Source organism: Labrus bergylta, chromosome 8 (assembly GCF_963930695.1).
Source record: "Labrus bergylta chromosome 8, fLabBer1.1, whole genome shotgun sequence".
In the NCBI taxonomy this organism is placed as follows: Eukaryota; Metazoa; Chordata; class Actinopteri; order Labriformes; family Labridae; genus Labrus; species Labrus bergylta.
The window spans coordinates 1,736,466-1,757,593 of NC_089202.1; the positions used below are offsets into that span (position 1 = coordinate 1,736,466).

The window sequence follows — 21,128 nt, forward strand, 5'->3', positions numbered from 1 at the left end:
TGTGAGAACTGACAGGGATGTGTTCATTATGAGAGTCTGTGGAGAGAAACTAGAGAAGGAACACCCAGCCACATAATGATGGGTATCACACAGGAGGCCTCCCTCAGGCAAGTCTGAGGCCTGTTGAGTCCCAGCCCGAGGACGGCTCAGGAGGCAGACCACAGCACTCTGCAGACATGTGTCTCACTGGAGAGAAGACTATTACTGCACCAGCAGGGTGCTGCCATATTTGTCAAGGTATGTTCTGGTGTCACTTATATGATTTGAGGTCAAAGTAGAGAAAATAAAAAAGAGTAAGTAAGAGGGGAGGCATGGGGCAGCCTTGTACAAACCTCCCAACACTCCCCATGTTTACATTTTGATCCTGGATTTATTATTCAGGAACAATATTTCTGTCCATACATGCCCCCCTGCAGATTCATCAAGCAACGTCTGTAGGCTCCTGAAAGACAAATAAAAAGCTGATCTAATTGCTGTGGATCCCCCCTGGATATATCAGCCTCGTAGAGAAGCATGACAGCAAGAAATCAGGCCATAGCAGCGAGCAGAAAGCCTCTATGAATCACGTTTGTACCCGTACACACACACACAGTGGCAGAGGCGGCGGTAGCGGTGTTGTTGACTGAGGAATAATCATTGGGGAGGCAGTCCAAATTAATACTTCAGCTGAGGCTGCCTCGTTCTCCGTCATTAGGGCACATTACAGGGCCACAACATACATCATTAAACCAGGCATAAACAATTCATTAAAAGGCCGTTAAGAAGACAAGCTAATGTCACTTCTCTCTGTGGTATTAATAGAGTGTAAAATGGCAGAGGGTTAAGGCAAAAAGGATCATTCCGCCACCAGTATCCATTCATCCTGACTAATGGATTCAGTATTTGTTGTGGATTCTGTAGATGACCCTACGTTTATCCCAATCACACTTACATGGCTGTATTTAAGAAGCACTGGCATGACTCAGTAACACCATTTTCATCCCTTTTGTTAATGTCAGTTTAAGTGTAAGACAAAATTGTACATTCCAGTAACCCTTTTTTTTTTGTTCGGTCAAATTTCTGATAATAACTATTGTCTTATAAACAAAAAAAGGCACACATGCACAGAGCTAGCTGTATCAGCCTTGTTTATTTAAAATCTGGTGGAAGTGAAGCACCCAGTTTCATCATGACAGAGGCACAATCTTTTCACCCAACAGTGACTTTCACACTGCAGCACAGGGGGCATCACTGCATGTACTCACAATGGCACGAAGGTTGAGCACACTTCCAGAGTGGGAGGAGAGAGAATGCATATTCATTACAGAAAAGCAAGGCCAACACAGTCATACAAGGTGCAGGGCTAGAAGACAGAAACAAACCATCAGTGACCACCAGAGAATGGTGTACATCTTTTTAAATAGTCTGCCGTTACATAGAAATGCTGTTCCTGACAGTTGCTGTACATATTTTACATCGTCTGTGATTTCATTGTGAAAGTAATTCTCTTAAAATATACTACAAATGGGCTTGGATTAAATGGACCAAGAAAATGTGATGTGTGCACTTCTTGGATTCCAGTCAAGCAGCTGACTTCCCCTCAAGAAGTAAGATTTTCATCATGTGAAAGGGAGGGCTGGATGACTCACTGTTAGCACATCCTTTTGGTTTTAAACACCCAGACTGAGAATCAACTTTTACACATCAACTTTGACACAAATGATACAAATGACTAACTATCATTTTGGGGATTCCTACAAAACAATAATTAGATACGAGCATTGATTTCTATTTGAATTCTCAGAGACAAGTGCAATGATCAATGTGAGTTGTGTTTAGTGCAGCACGGAGCGATTCATGGAGACAGGGAAGCAGTTTGAATCAAGACTCTAAACTCTGAAGTAAATCATCATGATTTCAGAAAATCCAAATGTTCCCCCCTTCAAAAAAACAAAAACAAATTAACAAGTTCTGTTTTCCTCTGTTAAAGTCTTAAAACTTAATTCTGGTGAATACAACTATACACCTAAATGTATTTACCAAGAAAACAGACACCCACAGATATTAAAGTGAAGAATAACTTAGTAAACCTAAAAGAGACGTGACCTGTGTCTTCATTGACATGTACAATACAACAAGTAACAGGTTGAAAACAAATAAGCGGCATTATTTACAAGTGTATCCTAGTAGTTACAAGAACTAGTTAGTTAATAAGACGTGCTGAAGAGCATGTTGGTAAAATCAAAAATAAATGTAACTATATCAAACAGGACACTTTTCAGTGCTGAATTCATTACATTGATCTTTTTTCACTGCAAGTTAAACAACAAAACATGGTGATTCCCAAAATGTGTTTTACTGTTAACATGTATAAGGAAAATGAGTTTAAATAACAATTTGATAAATATGATGTTGAACATTAATTACCCTGGCTAATATACAGTATATGGCATCAACACTGGTCACATAGTCCAGGAGTCTGCATATTACTTTGGTTGAAAGGCGATAAAGCAGTTCACTACAATCTATCCCAAATGGAGAACACACCACATTCAAACAAGAGTTTAAGGCACAAATATTGAATAGAAGCCTAGCTTAAAAAGAAAAATTCAAGTTTCAAAACAAAGGAAATGCTTTTCAAGCACTTGTGCCACATTGCAACTGTGACTTCATATATTACGTAAAAATTAAATAATCAGGAACATCAATATATTTTTCACAATCGTACTATTAAGGAAACATTCCACACTCAGATACTTTCTCTGTCTCAGTTACATCAATGTGTGTTTGTTCTTAAGAAAAACTTTGACTGTAGGTTAGCCTTAAAGATGACTCAGGATGTCTGCTGTGCTGGTGCCAGGAGCACAATATATGTAAAAAAAAAAAGAAAAAAAAGAAAAGTAAAGCATACAAATGAAATCTAGAAGAATTATTAAAACCCCTGAGTTACAGGAAAAATACTGAGATAACAAAGTATTTACATTTCAACATACTTTCAACAGGACTCCTTACGCTTCAATAAGAGTTCCTCATTTAAGTAACTGACAGAATAGTGTCAGGTTAGTGCGGGCGCCCCATGTACGGAGGCTATATAGTACATCAAGCGGGCGGCCCAGGTTTGAATCCGGCCTGTGGCTCCTTTCCCACATGTCATTCCACACTCTCTCTCTCTCCCTGATTTCCAACTCTATCCCCTGTCCTATCTCTCCAATGAAGGCATAAAAAGCCCAAAAATAAATCTTTCAAAAAAAAATAACTGACAGACAAGTAGCGCAGTGTGGATGAAAACAGGAAAAGCATGCAGAATTATGAAACCATGGTGCAACTGAGATATTTAGCTGCAGAGCCAATTCACTAGTTACCCTTTCAAATAAAGTTGACAAAAGAGTTTGTAACTGAAAGGATTACCAGAAGAAACTTATCACAGAAAAAAAAACTTACATGATGTAATACCATGTACTGTGGCCTGGCTCAATTTAATACCTGACCCAAGTTTTTACCTTACATATAAACAAACTTCAAAGGGGGCAGCTTGTTGAAAAGTCTAACATAAAATGTAACCATGTTTCATTTTCAATTAAATAAATACTCGCCTTGATCGGGCACGTCAGACCTCGTCGCAGACGTTCCCATCAGATTCAATCCAACATAAGCCTCACTTCATCCCATTATGTTATGCACCATGCTTGAATACCTCTAACAGGAAGTGCTTTACAAACATGTACATAATATTCAATCAATCTGTAGGCTGAATGTGGTGAAACGTAGAAAGGAGCACAGTAGTGTGGTAATTCTTTCCTCTCTGAATTGTGCCATCAAGACATTATAAATCATTACAAACGTTCAACATAAAACTTTGGCTTTTTTGACTTACAGCTTCAGGTTTGCTAGTTCGCCCTACTTAAATATCAGGATTCTCTTCTTTCCTCAGGTCATTCTAAATCATATATTTTTGCTTTTTTGGACTGTTAAATTGTGTTGCTTCTCAGTGCTTTTCTTTGAACGTGTTTGTTAGTCAGTTGTTTGATATCTTTGATGTTTTCTCTATGTCTGCATTTTTAGCACGTGTTCAATAAAACAAGCGTTGTTCCAGTGTGCTTTTTCTTTCTCACATTCTGTAAGCTTTCTGATGAAAACATTTTGTGAATCCCAGGCGCGAGGGCCGTTGATGAAGTGTTTCTTTTAAAACATGACAGTCCTGTGTTTGATTCCACACTCAGTTCATCAGCAACACAACTAAGCTTGTGATACTCGCATCCAGGTCTGACTTCACACCCTCCACATTACACTGTATGAAATAAAGCTGTTTTCACCCTTAAAGCTCAAATGACCTTCAAACACAACAGAAGCATGTTTAATTTCTTCAATGAAATCAAGCTGACCTGTTGTTGACAGATGCCTTCAGAATGACGCTCATGCATTTGAACAGTCCATGATTGATGCACATTCTGACAAGGCACTGTCGAAGGTCGTGATTTTTACCTTCATGTCATCAGTTAGCATGAATATGTGCCTTACTACTCCTGCAGTGGCTTTCCCAGTTTCCTGGGAAACCTTTTTTTCACCTTATTTAAAATCAATTTCTTGTTCAACGGAGGATTGTTCACAAAAAAACGTGGCCATAGACGTTTGTGTTTTGCAACCAGTACCAAGGCATATTTCTAGCCTCATGTTGCTTGGCAATTCTTAAGAAGTGATTCAGATTCTAGGATGCAGCAGCTTTACGGCAACAACCCTGATGTCAAGTGTCCAAAAAACAACCATAAAGTCTTGTGTTTTATAATCCTGTGGGCTGGAGTCTGTAATTGTTTCTTTTAATCCACTTAATCCTTCTCCCCAGTGCAACTGCTAAAAAGAAGATCTTGTCTGTGATACAGATGAAAGGCAGGTCAGAGATCTCCATCAGCATCTGACCTGCCTCTTATTCACTTTTGGGCAGTGTTTGCTGGCGAGCACATTGCTCTTCTCCCTTCCTCTCACTGAGTGAAGCTCTTCTTGATGGCCACATTTGGGAAGAGTCCCGAGATTTCTTGGACGACCCGCATGTCTATCTGGGAGCAGAAGGAGACGTCCAGGAGGAGAAGTTTTGGACAAGCCTGGAGGAGTTTCTTCAGTGAGCCAGCACTCACTAACCGTGTACCTGTCATACGCAGACAAAGTCACAACAGACAAAGTCACAACAGACAAAAGAAAACAATGTAAACAATGTGCTGCAAAGACGCAACATGAGCAGAAAAAGACAGGGAAAAAAAATAAAGAAATATAACGTGAAGTAAATCTCAATAAAAAAGTACAGCTACTGACTAAGCAACAATTATTCTCCCATATGTTGTGTTATTGTGTAGTCAGATTTATGTTAATTACTTGCTGAATGAATTACTCTCCAGCACACAGAGAGACTCAATTCCTGTATCAAACTTGTAAAGCCACAGAACTGCCAGCTTGGTTGATACGCGTTACATTACTAAGGTGCCAAGCCTGACATATTATGCAACTAGAGCTACAGAGTTTGTGGAATGGTGGTACCACACAGCACTGTTGCAACTTTGCCCAGTGAGCGATTCATTTATTTACATCGATACTAGGCAGTTTTATGGGTTATTGCTTAAAGAGCCCATATTCTGCCCTTTTTGGGGTTCGTATATTTAATCTATGTACCTACTAAAGTATGTTCACAATAGCTAAAGTTCTAAAAAAGTGTCTGTTTTCATGTACTGCCGCTCCATGCACCGGCTCGCTTCTGATTCTCTCTCTAAGGCCCGTGCCCACGTTCAGAGTCCCCACGTGTGCCAAGTCTGATCTGATTGGTCGGCCTGTCGGCTGGGCCGTAATTGGTCAGTCGCTCAGCACAGTTCTCGGAAATGTCACGCCCCTTTTACCATATAGGGAATACAGCCCCTTTGGCTACAGAAGTTAATGGGCGTGCAACATGAGCTGTTGGTCTTGCCACAACGAGCCAATGGGCTTAGATCAGTGACCTCACACTGACAAGACGTCACACTGGCAACTTTTTTCGAGGGGGGCTTGAACCGAGCGTTGCATGCAACTAATGCTACAGCTAACAGGAGGATGTAGGAGAAGCTGCGTTTCCGCGGACTTTGAATTTTTGCACATAGATGTGCCTAAACATGCACAGGACACTTGGAAAACACACTAAAGGGCATATAAAACCAGAAAAAGCAGAATATGGGACCTTTAAATGAAGTATATACGATTTTTTGATCCAGCAGATGTCGCCCTTGAGCACCAGCATGAAACCAAAACAACTCGCGGTGCATTGTTGTGTTAGCATGCTAATGCTAGCGATCTTTATTATGCTCGTATCTTCACACTGCATGTAAATTTACCTGAAATGAGCGTGATCTAGAAACACAGTTAAGCAGTGAGTACAGTATGTTATTCTTCTTTTCTCTAGTCCCTCAATTCAACTTTTATACTCGAGGGGAGGAGTCAGCCGCCGTCCTGGCGATGTAAACAAACTGAAGATAGGACTCTGAAAACATCACAGACAGTGGGACTCGGGTGTTACACCCATTGTAGACAGTCATGACTCACAGAGTTATTTTCAGAGGATATACTTGATTTATATTACATTTAAGTGTGAAAAATCACATATTCTTCCTTTAAAGTTTACAATGGAATTGTTTTACAAAATCTAACTTGGAATTGACAGAAATATCCAACTAATGATTTCATTACAAGAATATAAACAGCGCTGTGCTCCCTCGCTGGCTCAGCGGATCCTGTCTCGCCGCTGTAACGGGGGGATCACTTCTATTTCATCATGGCAAAATGCATAATGAGAGGTGTTAGTAGGGTACTAACATGCATCAGCCTGTTGTATCAAAATGTCCTGTACATTTGTAAGGCAAAAAAGGCATCGTCTTAAAGCTTTGATAGTTTTCAACTTTATATGTCTCTATGTAAAAAAAGACAGAAAGGGAACTTACCAAGTATGTCTAGGTGCTGCAGTGATGGACAGTTGGCGGCCAGCTCCTCTATGTCTGAGTCACAGACGGTGCGGTTTGCAGTGAGGAAGAGTTTGCGCAAGCGGGGAAGGCTGCGGGCGAGGTGCTGGAAACATCCAGTGCTGCTCTGCAGAGTGGGACACCAACCCAAGTCCAACTCCTCCAGCATCCTGAGCAAACACAGAGCAGAGACCATGCAAGAGTACTGCGGTGACTGAGACCCAAAATTTGGACATTGACAACAGACGGACTCTGATTTGACTGTGTGGTTACAGGACTAAGGGCCAGATCCACTAAAGGAATGCGCTGTTTTTTCGGGCGCGGGCACAATCCATTCTTAGTGGATCTGTCCCCTAAGTTGTTTAAAGCTCATGTGAGGAGCTTTTATCTGGTTATGAAACAGAATGAAATGTATTCTGATGTTTCTTTACCCTACAAATGCAAACAAGACCATCAGCAAAATGATTGATCATTTCTACAACTTCTGCCGGGGGTCGATGTCAATTGAGGATATTAACATGCTGCAGAAACACTTTTTTAAATATATTTTTCGTTGAAAATATTTACAGTAATTGATGGGTTTGTCCTTTAAAGACAGTAGGATGAGATGTTTTATTATAAAACCCTACTTTGAGGAGTAGATCAGCAAACAGATAAGATAATCAACTTTGTCCACAGGGGGCGCCACAATCATCTCAAACATTGAGTTTCTCACGGGCGCTTTCAGTTTAGTATTCATTTGCATTAAATGCTGTAATCTTAATACATAGGACTAAATAATCAGAGTGTTCCCTTTAAAAACTGTTAACTTTAATGTAACAAAAACATCTCACAAACTGAGAAGCCTTTACTAGCATCTACTTTCTATCTACATTTTGTGGTGAGACATCACATTGTGTTACAGCATGAAGAATTATAAATCTGATGTTTGATAACATACATGTCAAAAAGGGGCGTAAATGATGATGATTGTTAATTTGACTTTGTGAAGGAATATAAAATATCATTACTTTTTATTTTCAGCACTGAACACATTGGTGTGGCCTACCTGCAGCCAGACACAAGCTCAGCCAGGCCTCGGTCGGTCAGGTTTCTGCAGCGCCACAGGTCCACTGAGCAGAGAGAGCGACAGCGAGCGGCCAGCATACTGGCCACAACGTCATAGTCCTCAATCTGTTGTAGAGATATGCAGAAATTAAAATCAAGTTTACACTCTCCAGGCAGAGTTAGCAGGACAGCTGTCTGTTTGAGGCTTTATGGAGGAGGTGCGAGTGGAAACAAAAGCGAGGTAAACGTGGAGGCATAAGAGCTAGACTGGCTAGACTGGCTAAAATACCACACAGGTCCACGCCATCAGTGAGCAACAGACAGCCCACCCAGACAGATTTTTTTATCATCGCTGAGGATTTTAACCATGCAAAGACGGTTTTACCCCACTTCCACCAACACGTGACCTTTCCCACAAGAGAAGGTAACATTCTGGACATGATTTACACATCAGTTAAAGGTGCTTACAAAGCTTCACCCCTCCCCCACATCGGCCACTCTGACCATATCAGTGTAATGCTAATGCCAGTTTACAGACCCAGGGTTAAAGTCACCAAACCAGTTCTGAAGCAGGTATGTGTGTGGCCAGAGGGGGCCTCTGCTGCACTACAAGACTGCTTTGATCCCACAGACTGGGAGATGTTTAAGCAGGCAGCCACCTACAACAACCACACAGACATTGAGGAGTATTCTGACACTGTTACCTCCTACATTAGCAAATGCATTGCTGATGTCACCACCACCAGAACCATCACCACCCGGGCTAACCAGAAGCCATGGCTGACAGGAGAGGTACGCGGGCTTCTGAGGGCCAGGAACACCGCCTTCAGAGCTGGGGACGCAGCCTGCCTGAGAACAGTGAGGGCCAACCTGTCCCGTGGCATCAGGAAAGCCAAACGCAGCTACACACTAAAAATAACCGGACACTTCAAGGACAGCAGAGACGCGCGGAGCCTGTGGCGTGGTATCCAGACCATCACGGACTACAAACCCAAGCCACAGACCTGTGACAGCAACACCTCTCTGCTGAATGATCTCAACAGCTTCTTTGCCAGGTTTGAAGAACACAACAGCACGCCCCCACAGAAGACCACCCCCCCTCCCCACGACCAGACCCTGTGCCTGACTGCAGCCAGCATGAAGAGAACCTTCTCCAAGATCACCACCCGCAAGGCTGCAGGTCCAGACAACATTCCTGGCCGTGTGCTGAAGGACTGTGCAGAAGAGCTCAAAGATGTCTTCACAGACATTTTCAACGCTTCTCTACGCTTGTTCCGTCGTGCTTCAAAGCCACCACCATCATACCCGTTCTATAGAAGCCCTCACCATCCACTTTCAATGACTATCGACCCATTGCACTGACCCCCATCGCCATGAAGTGCTTTGAAAGGTTAGTCATGGCCCACATCAAATCCACCCTTCCCGCCACCCTGGACCCCTACCAGTTTGCATACCGAGGTAACAGATCAACCGAGGATGCCATCTGTTCTGCTCTTCACCCAGCCCTCACCCACCTGGACACCAAAAACTCATACGTCAGAATGCTGTTCATAGACTTCAGTTCAGCATTCAACACCATCATCCCTCAGCAGCTGATCGGCAAACTGGACCAGCTGGGGCTCAGCACTTCCCTGTGCAACTGGCTGCTGGACTTCCTCAGCGAGAGGCCTCAGACAGTGCGGGTCGGCGGCAATACATAAAAAACCACCGTCATGAGCATTGGGGCCCCCCAAGGTTGTGTGCTCAGCCCCCTGCTCTTCACGCCGCTGACCCACGACTGCGCTCCATCCTTCAGCAGCAACCACATTGTGAAGTTCGCGGACGACACAACAGTGGTTGGTCTCATCTCCAACAACGATGAGACGCACTACAGGATGGAGGTCAGCCAACTGGCCACGTGGTGCAGAGACAACAACCTCTTCCTGAACGTCGACAAGACCAAGGAGGTTGTTGTCGACTTCAGAGAGTCCCCACTCCTAAACCCCCACTGACCATCGACGGTGCTGCTGTGGAGAGAGTGAGCAGCACCAAGTTCCTGGGGGTTCACATCAGAGAGGATCTCTCCTGGACAACCAACACCACATCACTGGCCAAGAAGTCCCAGCAGCGCCTCTACTTCCTCCACAAGCTGAAGAGAGCACGAGCCCCCCAATCCATCATGTGCTTCTTCTACAGAGGCACCATCGAGAGCATCCTGACTAGCTGCATCACTGTGTGGCTTGGGAGCTGCACTGCTGCCAACCGCAAGACCCTGCAGCGCACAGTGAAGGCACAGTGAATGGATTATCGGTGTCCCACTCCCCTCTCTTCTGGACCTCTACGGTACCCGCCTCACCCGCAAAGCAACCAGCATTGTGCGTGACCCCACCCACCCCTCACACAGCCTCTTCAGCATCCTGCCATCGGGGAGACGGTACCGCAGCCTGCGGGCTGGCTCCACCAGACTGGGAAACAGCTTCTTCCACCAAGCTGTCAGGAAGCTTAACTCTCTCCCCTCTCTTCCTTCCCTCCCCTCTGCCCCCACAAACACTGGACGTTGAAACCCCCTCCCGTTTGCCACCAAGAACTCTGGACTAATAACTCTGAAGCTAACTATTCAAAAGTACACTCAGTTTACTGCACATTGCACATATTGCACAAGTTTACTTTTTCTTTAAATTTTATTTTATTTACCATTTTGTACCTTTTGCACAATTTAGAATTTATTACTGTAAATATTATTTATCTTACTTTTACCTCATTTTATTTTACTTATTTTACCTTATTTTACCTTATTTTGGTTGTATTGCACCGTGGGACGGAGACAAACGCAATTTTGATTCCACTGTATGTCTGGCATATTTTGGAATTGACAATAAAGTTGACTTTGACTTTGAGGACCTTTGGAGGTCCACATCAGTTTGAAGTTGAAACCTGAAACTATGCACTCTACAGCGGCTTCCTCAAATGTTGAGTTTCAGATGGAGGATACGCATTTCTATTGTTGTTCATGTCTGTGTATGTCATGAATGACATCATCAAGGTTCAGGGATTTTGTGTTTATTTGTTCAGCAAGCAAATAAAATAAAATTATTTTCCTCTGAGCATGTCATACGTTCAAAGGATTCAATCAATTGCCTTTAGGGAGAGAAACAGGGCTGAACAAATTAAGTAAGAAGTGAGTCCATAGCCATTTCCCTCATATTGTACTGTGCATTTTGAGCAAACTTTGGGAAAGCAGTGATAACAAAAAGGTGATAAGCTGTATCTACTGGTTTGAGGGACATAACCTGACTACCCTGAGAGGGAACAAAGCACTAAGAGAAAACACTTTCACCAGAAAATAAATGAAATGGTCTTTCAAGAACTGATTTGTTTTTGCAAAGCTGTTATTGTTCTTTGGTGTCAGGTAATGTTGGTCATATTTCATCCTTTCATCCAAAGATGAAAGCAAAGAAATGCAATTTAACAGCCAATGCAGGCACCTTCCTCCTAGAATCACGGCATGTAGAAGGTTTCTCTGAGCACGCAGGGGATCATATTAAAACTTTTGTCTGAAACAGTTGCTGTAGTTGTGTATTTCCATTGTTGCATTACCCATGACCCGTGAATACCATAAGAGCTGAAATACAAACTGTGCGTACATCTTCTTCTGTTAAACTTAAGGCCACATTAACAAGTTGATGCTATGCTTGACGTAGCATAGAGACTGGAGTGAGCTAGACTTACTATGTATTACAGTGACACAAACAACAAACCCAGCTCTCTTTTTAAATCTGCGTAAGCACTTATATTTAAAAACAACAATTGACTGTGTTGACTGCAGTTTTTTTAATGGGATAAACAAAAGAACAAAATATGACATGTTAATCATTTTCCTTTTCAAATGATGGTAGGATGTTTTCTGATTGTATTTGCCTTTTACAAAGCAAAGCTAGCTGTTTCCAGATTCCAGTTCTTATTTGACGCTAAGCTCGCCATCTAGGAACTTGATAAAATGTGCTTGTTATTATTCTTATGGTCTTACTTCCCCCTAAAAAAACGAAAAAGGTGTTAAATTAAAAACATATTTCCATTAATGTCAAACTAATTCTTCTACGATATGTTAATATCTATGGCAGAAATTTGCTTTCTGAGGGCAAATCAGATTCATTACTTCCAACATTAGGCAACTTCCAACATAAAGTCCTGGTTTGTGTGCTTTCTTCACTGAGGTTTTTGCTGTGTTGTGAGGTGAGGCTGAAGACACATTTTGTGCCAAGGAAGGAAATAAAGTATTCACTTAAATGGTGTGCAGTGCCAATATCACAGGCCTAGTCTATTTTACACCCCACCAGTTTATTGTTAGCAGCTCAATTAGTGCTACACTACTGATGTCTCGCCATCTTTCAGACAAGCTGCTATTCAACAAACACACATGGAGGATTGTGCAGTTAGCAGACTGTGCTTTATTTGGACTCCTTTCCGAGTCTTTCTTTCTGTTTATGTGTGTAAGTGCATGTGTGTGTGTGTGTGTGTGTGTGTGTGTGTGTGTGTTTTCTCACCCTCACACAGCTCCCTAGGTTGAGATGTCTCAGCTCTATGCAGAAAGTCAGGATACTCAGAATAGCTGTTTGCTGCAGAGAAAAAAAGGAAGATGCAGAGTTGTCATACCCATATCATATCTCTTTTAAAACCGTATCCATTTCAATTTGGCACACTGATCAAGCAACAGCTTGAAAATCAGGAAACAACAACACACACGCAGAAATAACTAGAGCCACATGTTCAATAACAAGACATTTAACCTGAGTCTATATTTAAGATACAATAACAATATATCTCTAAATAAGAGAAACAGGACCAATTAAAGTAAAGTCAAGTGATCTACTGCCTGCTGCCTAGGACACTCACTTAACACTTGGTGTATTTAAGAGAATTTAATAAAGCCCAGCAGTCCCTTCACACACAGTGAGGACACAGATCTCTCTAGTGGCACTGCAGCTTGGATGGAGATATGGGAATTCAACACTAGAACTGCCAACACGTGTACCACAGTGGCAGGAGAAAGTGTGAGACATGAAAGTGAAAGCCTTTTGTGCGTGTGCGGCTGGTGTGTGCGCTTGAGTCTGTTGCTGGCATCTCTATAAACGCCTCTCTCGGGCGAGCTAGCCATTTAATTAGAGCAGTGACAGGGTAATGACAGCTGAGATGTTGGGGCCTCAAACAGACACACAGCTCGCTCTGTGTGCCGGGGTATAAACAACCTGCAGCACGCTGCCTGGCTCCACCGCAGAAACACTACCCTGCCTCCTGCCCACAATGCTACTCAGAAAACATGGCAAACATTGAAAAAACACAGAGAAGCATAAAACCAAAACACTAGACAGTGGTAATACACGTCAGACAGGCCTGAACTTGCACTTGCAGTATGATATTTAGGGGCCCCTGGGTTTAGAGTTGACTCAGGTCATCTTAAAAGACAACAACAGAGAATGAACTACACCCAAATAAAACACCTACCTTCAAATGAAAAAAGCTTGCAAGCTCATAACTCTGATACTAATGAGAGGTTCCTGAAAGTTTGATTACATTGATGTTCTTCATTTAATGTCTTAATAATGACGGCATTATGGATGGAACAAACTTCAGGCAGTGATTAATCCTTTATTCCCAAGATGGGGGTTTGACCCTCACATGGGGTCACACTCACATGACTCACAAGTCTTTTGCAAAATAAAGTCCTTCAGAGAGGCTCCTAGAAAGGCAGAATGACACTATATACCAAAGGAACATCACTATTTGTTAAATTACACAAAGCTCAGACAATTACTGTATGTAACCTGTGACATTGCTTTTAAGTAATAACATAATAATAATAACATTCCTAAAAAACACATCAACCTAAAAAGCCTGACAGGTTCAGATGAGACCAAGTTAATTGTATTGTATTGCGGACATAAAGTAGTTTCTTTGTATGTAGGAAATCATGCGTGCTAGCTGGCAGAATCTGCCATGTATGTATGTAGATTTCAAACAGTCACAGAATAAGATGTAATCATCTCTTCCACTAACACTAGATTTCTTTGTTATGCAGAACATCTGCAAGCATGAGAGAAACTGATTACAACTGCAGCAAAACAAATTTGGTAATAGGCACTGTGCTGCATTGTGAAGGCAAAAAAAATGAAGCGGCAGGGAAAGAGAACTGAAATGGCTTTGTGCTGCAAAGCGAAGATGGTCATGTTATATACACACAGACATATTTGACTTGCAAGCATTGTTGGGTCTTTTCAAAGTTAAGCAGCTTCCATCTTAGTTCTGACAGATGATTGAGTTAAAACCATTTGTGTAAAGTGTTGTGAACTGATTGAGCAGAGAAGTGGTTTGTGCTAAGTATTAGATTCAAACTTTAACTGAGATAAATCCAATGTGTTTGAAATGTTTTAAACATATAACTCAGTCGTACTGACTGCTAAATATCAGAAGACGTGAAGATGTGCTACATTGTTGAGAATAATGAAAAAATTAAACAGCAATGTCAGCTGAGCAAACTGCATCCAAACATTCTGCTGTATCACAGTCAACTTTATTTAGTCATGACACATGTTGGATCACTGGTAGAAATGTCTCTTGCAATATGCTTTCCCCAGAGCCACAGTTGCCTGTGCTGCCTACCTCTATCTTGGTCCTGTAGAGCACCAGTCTTCGGAGGCGTGTGAGTTTTGAGATGTGTGTGAAGGCTTGTGGGTTGAGGCGGTCGCAGGAGGAAAGGTTGAGCTCCTGAAGCCCAGGACAAGTCTGCGAGATGACCTCCAGACACGCCTCATTCAGGAAGTGGCAACATGACAGCTCCAGGCAGACCAGGCTGAGACCACAGGCCTTCATGAAGCTGAGGGTAGAATACATTCAGAGAGCATGACATGAGCTGAGTGCAGAAGAATAAAAATCACAGCAACTAGCCTGGCTGTCCTTTATTTGCATATTAAGGCTAACATATTTTATTTAGCTTAATTAAAGAACAAAATAAATATCCATTTTATTTGTCTCTGTGTGTGTACCTCCCTCAAAACTAGTAATTGTACTTTTAAACACTTATTAGTTTTCAAGGTCATCTTCCTGTTGTCTAATACTGTACTTGTTGCCTCCTGACAGACTGACCTGCTGAAGCCAGTCAGGGTTAGAGCTCCGCGGTTGCCGGTCCAGGACAGGTTGAGTCTCTGGAGGAGGGTGCAGCGACTCTGCAGGTGTCCCAGGGAGGCGTCACTCAGCCGGCCCCAGTAGGGCTGCAGACTCAGCTGGGTGTACTGCAGCGGGTCGCAGCAGTGCTGGTGCAGCAGCTTACAGCTCTGGGCCAGACGGCAGAGGTCTGGCAGGGTCAGGTGGCTCAGTATCAGCTGGATGAGCTATGGATGGAAGATGGGGAGAGGGGTGAGGAGAGGAGAGGAGAAAAGAAGGAGAAAAAAACATAAGGCTAATACATCTGGTAGGGCATCACACAAAGTGAAGCATATAACAGAGCATTAAAGAGTAGAAGAACCTAGAAACAAAACACACAGTATAGCAGAGAATGTTAATTGTGTCCCTTCTGTCAGGCAGATCTTAAAAGTGTTCTCCTGGACACAAAGCACTGATAGCAGGATCAGCAATGAGGTGAGCCGTTTTGTTTTGCACTGTGTTCTTTTGCCTCTCAAAGAGAAACAATGACTGTGCTCGTTTGTGTATTGCAGTGAATTAACAATACATGGGGTTTAAGCTGGTATCAGCTGACAGATAATAGCTATATTGTGTTTCTGAAACAAGCACACAGCGGTTGTGAAGACTGCTGTTAATGGCAGCGGTTTGGAGAGGAGATAAGAGAACGACTATCAAGAGCAGTGCTGGTGTTTTGAAGCTCGTCTCAGACGACGCGATACATCAGTATGGCACGAAAATGACTCCGAGTCGGTGAGTACAGACATGATCAAGTGTCACACTGGGTCTATGCCACGATGTTCATGTGTTTGTGTGGAAAACTTGTAAGCACAGCACACATGCACATTGAGGGGCCCATGCAACAATTTAAGGCCCGGCTTCAAGACGATTAATTATGAATAAAGACCTTTTTTTTTTAGAACATTTATAATCTTCTCACAACGAACTTTAAAAATGTAAATCACTGACTGAGGGGTTGTGTAGTTCACATGTACATCAGTACATTCTTAATGCAACTAAAAGTGTTTCCTGCAATTACACTGAAATATCCTCTTTTTATGCTTCAATCCAAAGTGCACCCAGACACCTGCTTTAAGATAAACTGTCACGTTCTTATTTTGCCATCTAGTCGCACCATACAGCACTGTTTCTTTGAGTGGGCACTGTACGTATGTGTAATGCATGCAGGTGACAAGATAAGACCGCAGTGCAAATGGCTTAAGAAGATCTTTTCATTTGTCTATAAATTGCTTGAATGCATTAAGAAAATGTTTACATGTTGGGGCGCAGATGGTTTAGCGGTTAGATCGAAGCCCATGTATGGACACTATATTCCTCCAAGCTGGTGGCATGAGTTCAAGTCCGACCTGTGGCTCCTTTCCCAAATGTCATTCCCTAAAATCTCTCTCTCTCTGATTCCCTACTCTATCCACTATCCTATCAAATAAAAGGCATAAAAGCACAAAGAAGACAAAAAAGAATATTTGCCATGCACTAAGACATAAAGAAGACTGCAAGCTCATAAACATAGATTCAAACTATTTTGGATTTAAAATACTTCAAACAATCAGCATGAATATTAATTATGAAGAAGAAAAAGCACATTTTGTTAGAGCTCAAAGACAAACAGTTGAGCTTTGGTGAGTAGTACATAAACATAACTTTTGTTTGTTTGCTAATAGTGTAGCTGCAAGAAGGTATCCCTCATTATTTGTCAAAATACAGCAAAATAATCACTTGAGGAACACCTAAAGCCAATATTTACAAAAAAATATATATTTATATCCCTTTCAAGAGCTACAGAATTACTTCTGAAGATAAAACATTGAATTTTGTTGATGTCCTCTGGTGTATCTACTCTTTCATCTGAGTAGCTTGAGGTACACTTCTTTAAGATCTGTAATCACCTCGTATGGCAGTTTGTCAAAGTATCCATTCCCTGTCCTCTGATGCTTGCCATCTCCTTGTCTGAATGGCCCTCCTACATCAGACAGCTCCTCCTCGCTGTCACTCAGGTCACTAATGTCGATGACAGGCATCTTATAGAGGGCCAGCATGGGCCTCTCTTTCACCCCCCGCAGGATAACAGCATCCAGCTCAGTGTAATAGTCCAGCAGGGAACTGTTGACCTCCAGGCGCAGCAGGTTGGTGGGGAAGTTAATGTGCTTGATGTTAGGGGCAAACTGGCGAGCCTGGGGTGTCAGCACCTTGGTGGGCTCCCCTGACCATAACACCTCCCACCTAGACAACAGAAAGTGAATTCAAGAGTTGTTCTGTAAAGCCTCACCAAATGAGACATGTGCATACTGTTCATTAAAAGTTTATTCATGAATAACACTCAAGAGAGATACAACATCCTGTTTGGTGTGATCCTGTAGAAAAAAGAAAAAACAGCCTGGCTCTTTCACAACTTCAGATTGTTGGTGTGCCAAAAACCACCTTGACTCATGAGGGATGGTTATTAGTCAGTGTTGAACTATTGAAGCTCCCTCCTGATGTCTCCACCTCTTACTTTTGAGTACACACAGTATGATTTCAAATAGGATTCTAATAGCTTATTTTTTTTTACATTTTTTTAAATCCATACACTTTTGGTGCTTTTAAGGAGGCATAGAGGTTTAATGATGGAATCTATTGAAGACTGTGCTGACCCCAGGCCAGCCAATCATGTATGACAAGAAATAACTGTAGGATAATGGTCTGGTTATTATCAAACTTACATGCAGTTATGAAACTGGGAAAAAGTAGAAGCAATATTTAAATGTACAGGTACTTTTTTCTGGAAGTGGAAGTCAGCATAATTATGCTACTTTTGAACTTTTGAATGTTTTGAACTATTCAAATAAAAAAAAAAGACTTTAACTGAGAAATATGGCCTCAAAAACCTGATCTGTTAATGTCTATAATTCAAAGAAGAGTGCTCACTGAATTATAATACCCTTCATGTTCTGTAAGCCAGGAGTGACCAGTTACAAAAGTTTCAACATTTCTATATGCACTAATACCGAAATACTTTTAACACCAAGTATCACAAAAAGTCCCTTTTTAAAAATGATAATTATGGGTCCTGTTGTGGCGCAATACTGACCTGCTTACAGTTTTTATTTATATTATGATCACTAAAATGTTGAATACTCACACAAGCTTACATTTGCATTGTTTGAAAGAAACTTGAGCACCACTGTGCTGGACCTTTGAAAATTGAAACAATGATCCCTAAGCACTCATACACAATACAGAGCTGTTCTATTGATGTGTTTTCAAAACAAATATAAAAAAAGAAAGGCAATTTAAGAAGATGTCAGGCATCATTCTGCAATTGCATAATAAAACCAGTAACAAACAAAGTGTTTCAATTTATGGCTGTAATATCGTGCAGCTTTTTAAAAAACTAGAGAAAAGTTATTGTTTTTTTACCTGACATCAGTGGGTGGGTTCTGGGAGAAGGGGTTGTGAGAGCAGGCTAGGATCTGGACAATGGCTCCAGGGTAATAAGTCTCAAGCACCTCCACTGCTGTTGGGTAGACTGGCTCTTCGAAGCCCAGCTCAATGTAGTCCAGGCTGTAAAAGCCTTTAGGGGTACGTCTGAAAGGTGGTGGGGCACTGGCACACTGTTCCCACCACTTCCCATAAGCCCTGAATACAGCCGTCTGAGTGAAGTCCCCGGAGCTGGGGTAGACATTTGGTACCCCAGCCAGGTTCCACATGGTGTAGGACATGCTATTCTCACTGCCATAGTGGGAGCTGAAGTCAAGAACCTCCTTAGCATATTGCTCCACCTCAACACTGACCGGCAACACAGCACGTTGGCCGGACTCCACAGCGCGCCGACTGGTCAGAGCCTCACCTCGAGTCCCACTCCTGGAGCGCCGCCGCAGACAGATATAGTAAAACATGCTCAAGAGAGTTAGCATAGGGAATTCTTGGGTGGATGAGGTCAGTGGGGAGAAACAGAGGCTAAAAGGAGGAAGAGCCTCCACCTACTGGAAACACACTGGCTCAGGAGCTCGGGGTGTACAAAGCACAGGCTAGAGGCCCGGCTGCATGCATGACCTGTAGGTTAGGCAGAGACAGACACAAACAAGAGTGAGAACAGCAAGACAGCAGATGTGAGACACCACAGAGTTATACTCCTGTTAGGTACTGAACTAGAATAATTCAATGGTAAAAACAACAAAACAAACTACAGCCTCAACAGCTTAGGTACTGAAAGTATTGTAAGTCCATTATTATGCTGTTTGTGTTGGCTCATTAAAAAGTACAGTCAGATCAACATCAACTAAAGAAAACGCAGTTAAAGGTGTGGGTCCAACACACCTGCACACACTTCACCCAAGTCAAATCCCTTGTATGTGTAAGCAAACCTGCACAAAATAAAGCTGATTCTATCAGTTATCTACACTACAAAACAAATAAACAAATAAACAAACATGTATGTAACATAAGCTCTAATGTCTAGCTCGTCGGTAATAAGTTCGTTATATCGACTGGACAAATGCCATCGTGTTACGAGTCTGTCAAGACAGACAAGTTGGTCTGGTCACACATTCTGTCTCTAAATGGACGTCATCGATAAATTCACATGGAATAAGTTAAGCTAGCAGTCACAAATAAACTGTTGCTATATAAAGACATTTCTTACTGTTCCTCTTTCTCATTTCACTGAAATGATTATAAGTCACCTGTCGTAGCTAACATGAACTAGAAATGCCAGCTGCTTCTGCCACCTTGAATGTTGTTGTTGTTGTTATTGTTGTTGTTGTTGTTGTTGTTGTGACCATAAGGGTTAAATAGCGGCTGTTAGTTAGCTAGCGATAGCTAGCTAGCATATAGACAAGCCGAGCTCTCAAAACAAAACTGTTAGCTTCCGTAGCTAGCTTTGCAAAATCGAGCAAACAAACAGGACGGGACACCACTTAGATTTACAGTAAACGTAGATCGATGTATCCATTCATGTGTAACACTCCTCTTGTTTCCTTGACGATAACGTCGTGTCAACCACCACACCACATTCCTGACGTGTTACCTTGTGATGCCTCCCAGGACAGTTGGATAATGCACTTCCTCATCGAGTGCAGTTTGCAATCAATCACATAATCAGGTCAATAATACTGTAAATACCGTAGCATTTGTAGGTATCACAGATTTGAGAAGTTATGTTAAGAAAATTAGCTTATCCTTGCCAAGGTCTTGCCGGGAATTGAAAATAAATTAAACGTTTTTTCTAAATATTAGGCTATATAGCCTACATTTAAATTTTTATCATTTTTTTTATTTCACTATTGCTGTCCCAATAAGTTTAATTACACCGTTTTTAAGTGACGACATAATTAAAAACTCAATAGCCCATTTAGACCCTCTTTTTTTTACGTCGCTTGAATTTAGACGGAAGGTCATTAAATGCGACATTACTTCCGGACATCAAAATATCAACATCCGGTAAACGTCATACTGTAATTGTTTTGACTTTACCGTTTTCAAAAGTTGTTGTTACTATCGGAGATCAGAGATTAAGAAATCTGAGAGGAGCCCACATAGCTGATACACTCTGTTCTTTATGAATATGTGCAAAGTGAGTTCTACAGACTAAGTTAGCTGAAATATTAAGTCCTCCACAGTTTGTTTTTAGGCAAACCCGGGATAAACCCAAATCAGAACATCTTAAATCCACCAGAGCCAGTTAAAGGTGAGGGAGCTAGAGTGCCAGGCTCAGACAGTGTCTGTATTTTACTGAATATAACATTCCTGTTGATATCTGAATAACACTCTTGATTCCAGTTTTTATTTATTATTGCCATCTTACTTTCCAGATAAAAAAAGAACACAGTTATCCTGCCTTGCAAGGGTTATTAGAGGAAAGATTAAAACAATATGGGGTGATTTGGTTGCATTGATGCATTGCAAAATAAAATTGTAACTGTTACAACCAGAGGACACTGGTCTGGGCTGTTACAATCATACATGTATTAAATGTATTTCTCA

General features: G+C 41.8%; 1 protein-coding gene across 3 annotated transcripts; it reads right to left on the reverse strand.

Moving 5' to 3' along the window:
• Positions 1-1,104: 1,104 nt before the first annotated feature.
• On the reverse strand, positions 1,105-20,321 carry fbxl4 (F-box and leucine-rich repeat protein 4). Of its 3 annotated transcripts, none has more exons than XM_065958151.1 (9): positions 20,173-20,321; positions 18,564-19,199; positions 17,054-17,387; positions 15,114-15,358; positions 14,631-14,844; positions 12,518-12,589; positions 7,996-8,120; positions 6,930-7,117; positions 1,105-5,119 (listed from the first exon to the last, which is right to left on the reverse strand). In XM_065958151.1, the coding sequence occupies exons 2-9, from the start codon at positions 19,058-19,060 to the stop codon at positions 4,956-4,958; spliced, it is 1,839 nt and encodes a 612-aa protein (XP_065814223.1). In that variant the 5' UTR covers positions 19,061-19,199; positions 20,173-20,321; the 3' UTR covers positions 1,105-4,955. The 3 variants fall into 3 exon arrangements, with proteins under 3 accessions (XP_065814223.1, XP_020489259.1, XP_065814222.1); XM_020633603.3 differs by having other exon boundaries at positions 20,073-20,216; XM_065958150.1 differs by lacking the exon at positions 20,173-20,321 and adding an exon at positions 19,829-20,166.
• Between the last annotated feature and the right edge of the window lie 807 nt (positions 20,322-21,128).

Excerpts from the sequence above, each read along its gene's own strand:
- fbxl4 (XM_065958151.1), bottom strand. The coding sequence starts at position 19,060 with ATGCTAACTCTCTTGAGCATGTTTTACTATATCTGTCTGCGGCGGCGC. Across the intron at positions 17,388-18,563 it reads AACCCACCCACTGATGTCAG|GTGGGAGGTGTTATGGTCAG; the intron begins GTAAAAAAACAA and ends TCTGTTGTCTAG. Across the intron at positions 14,845-15,113 it reads ACCCTGACTGGCTTCAGCAG|CTTCATGAAGGCCTGTGGTC; the intron begins GTCAGTCTGTCA and ends TTCTACCCTCAG.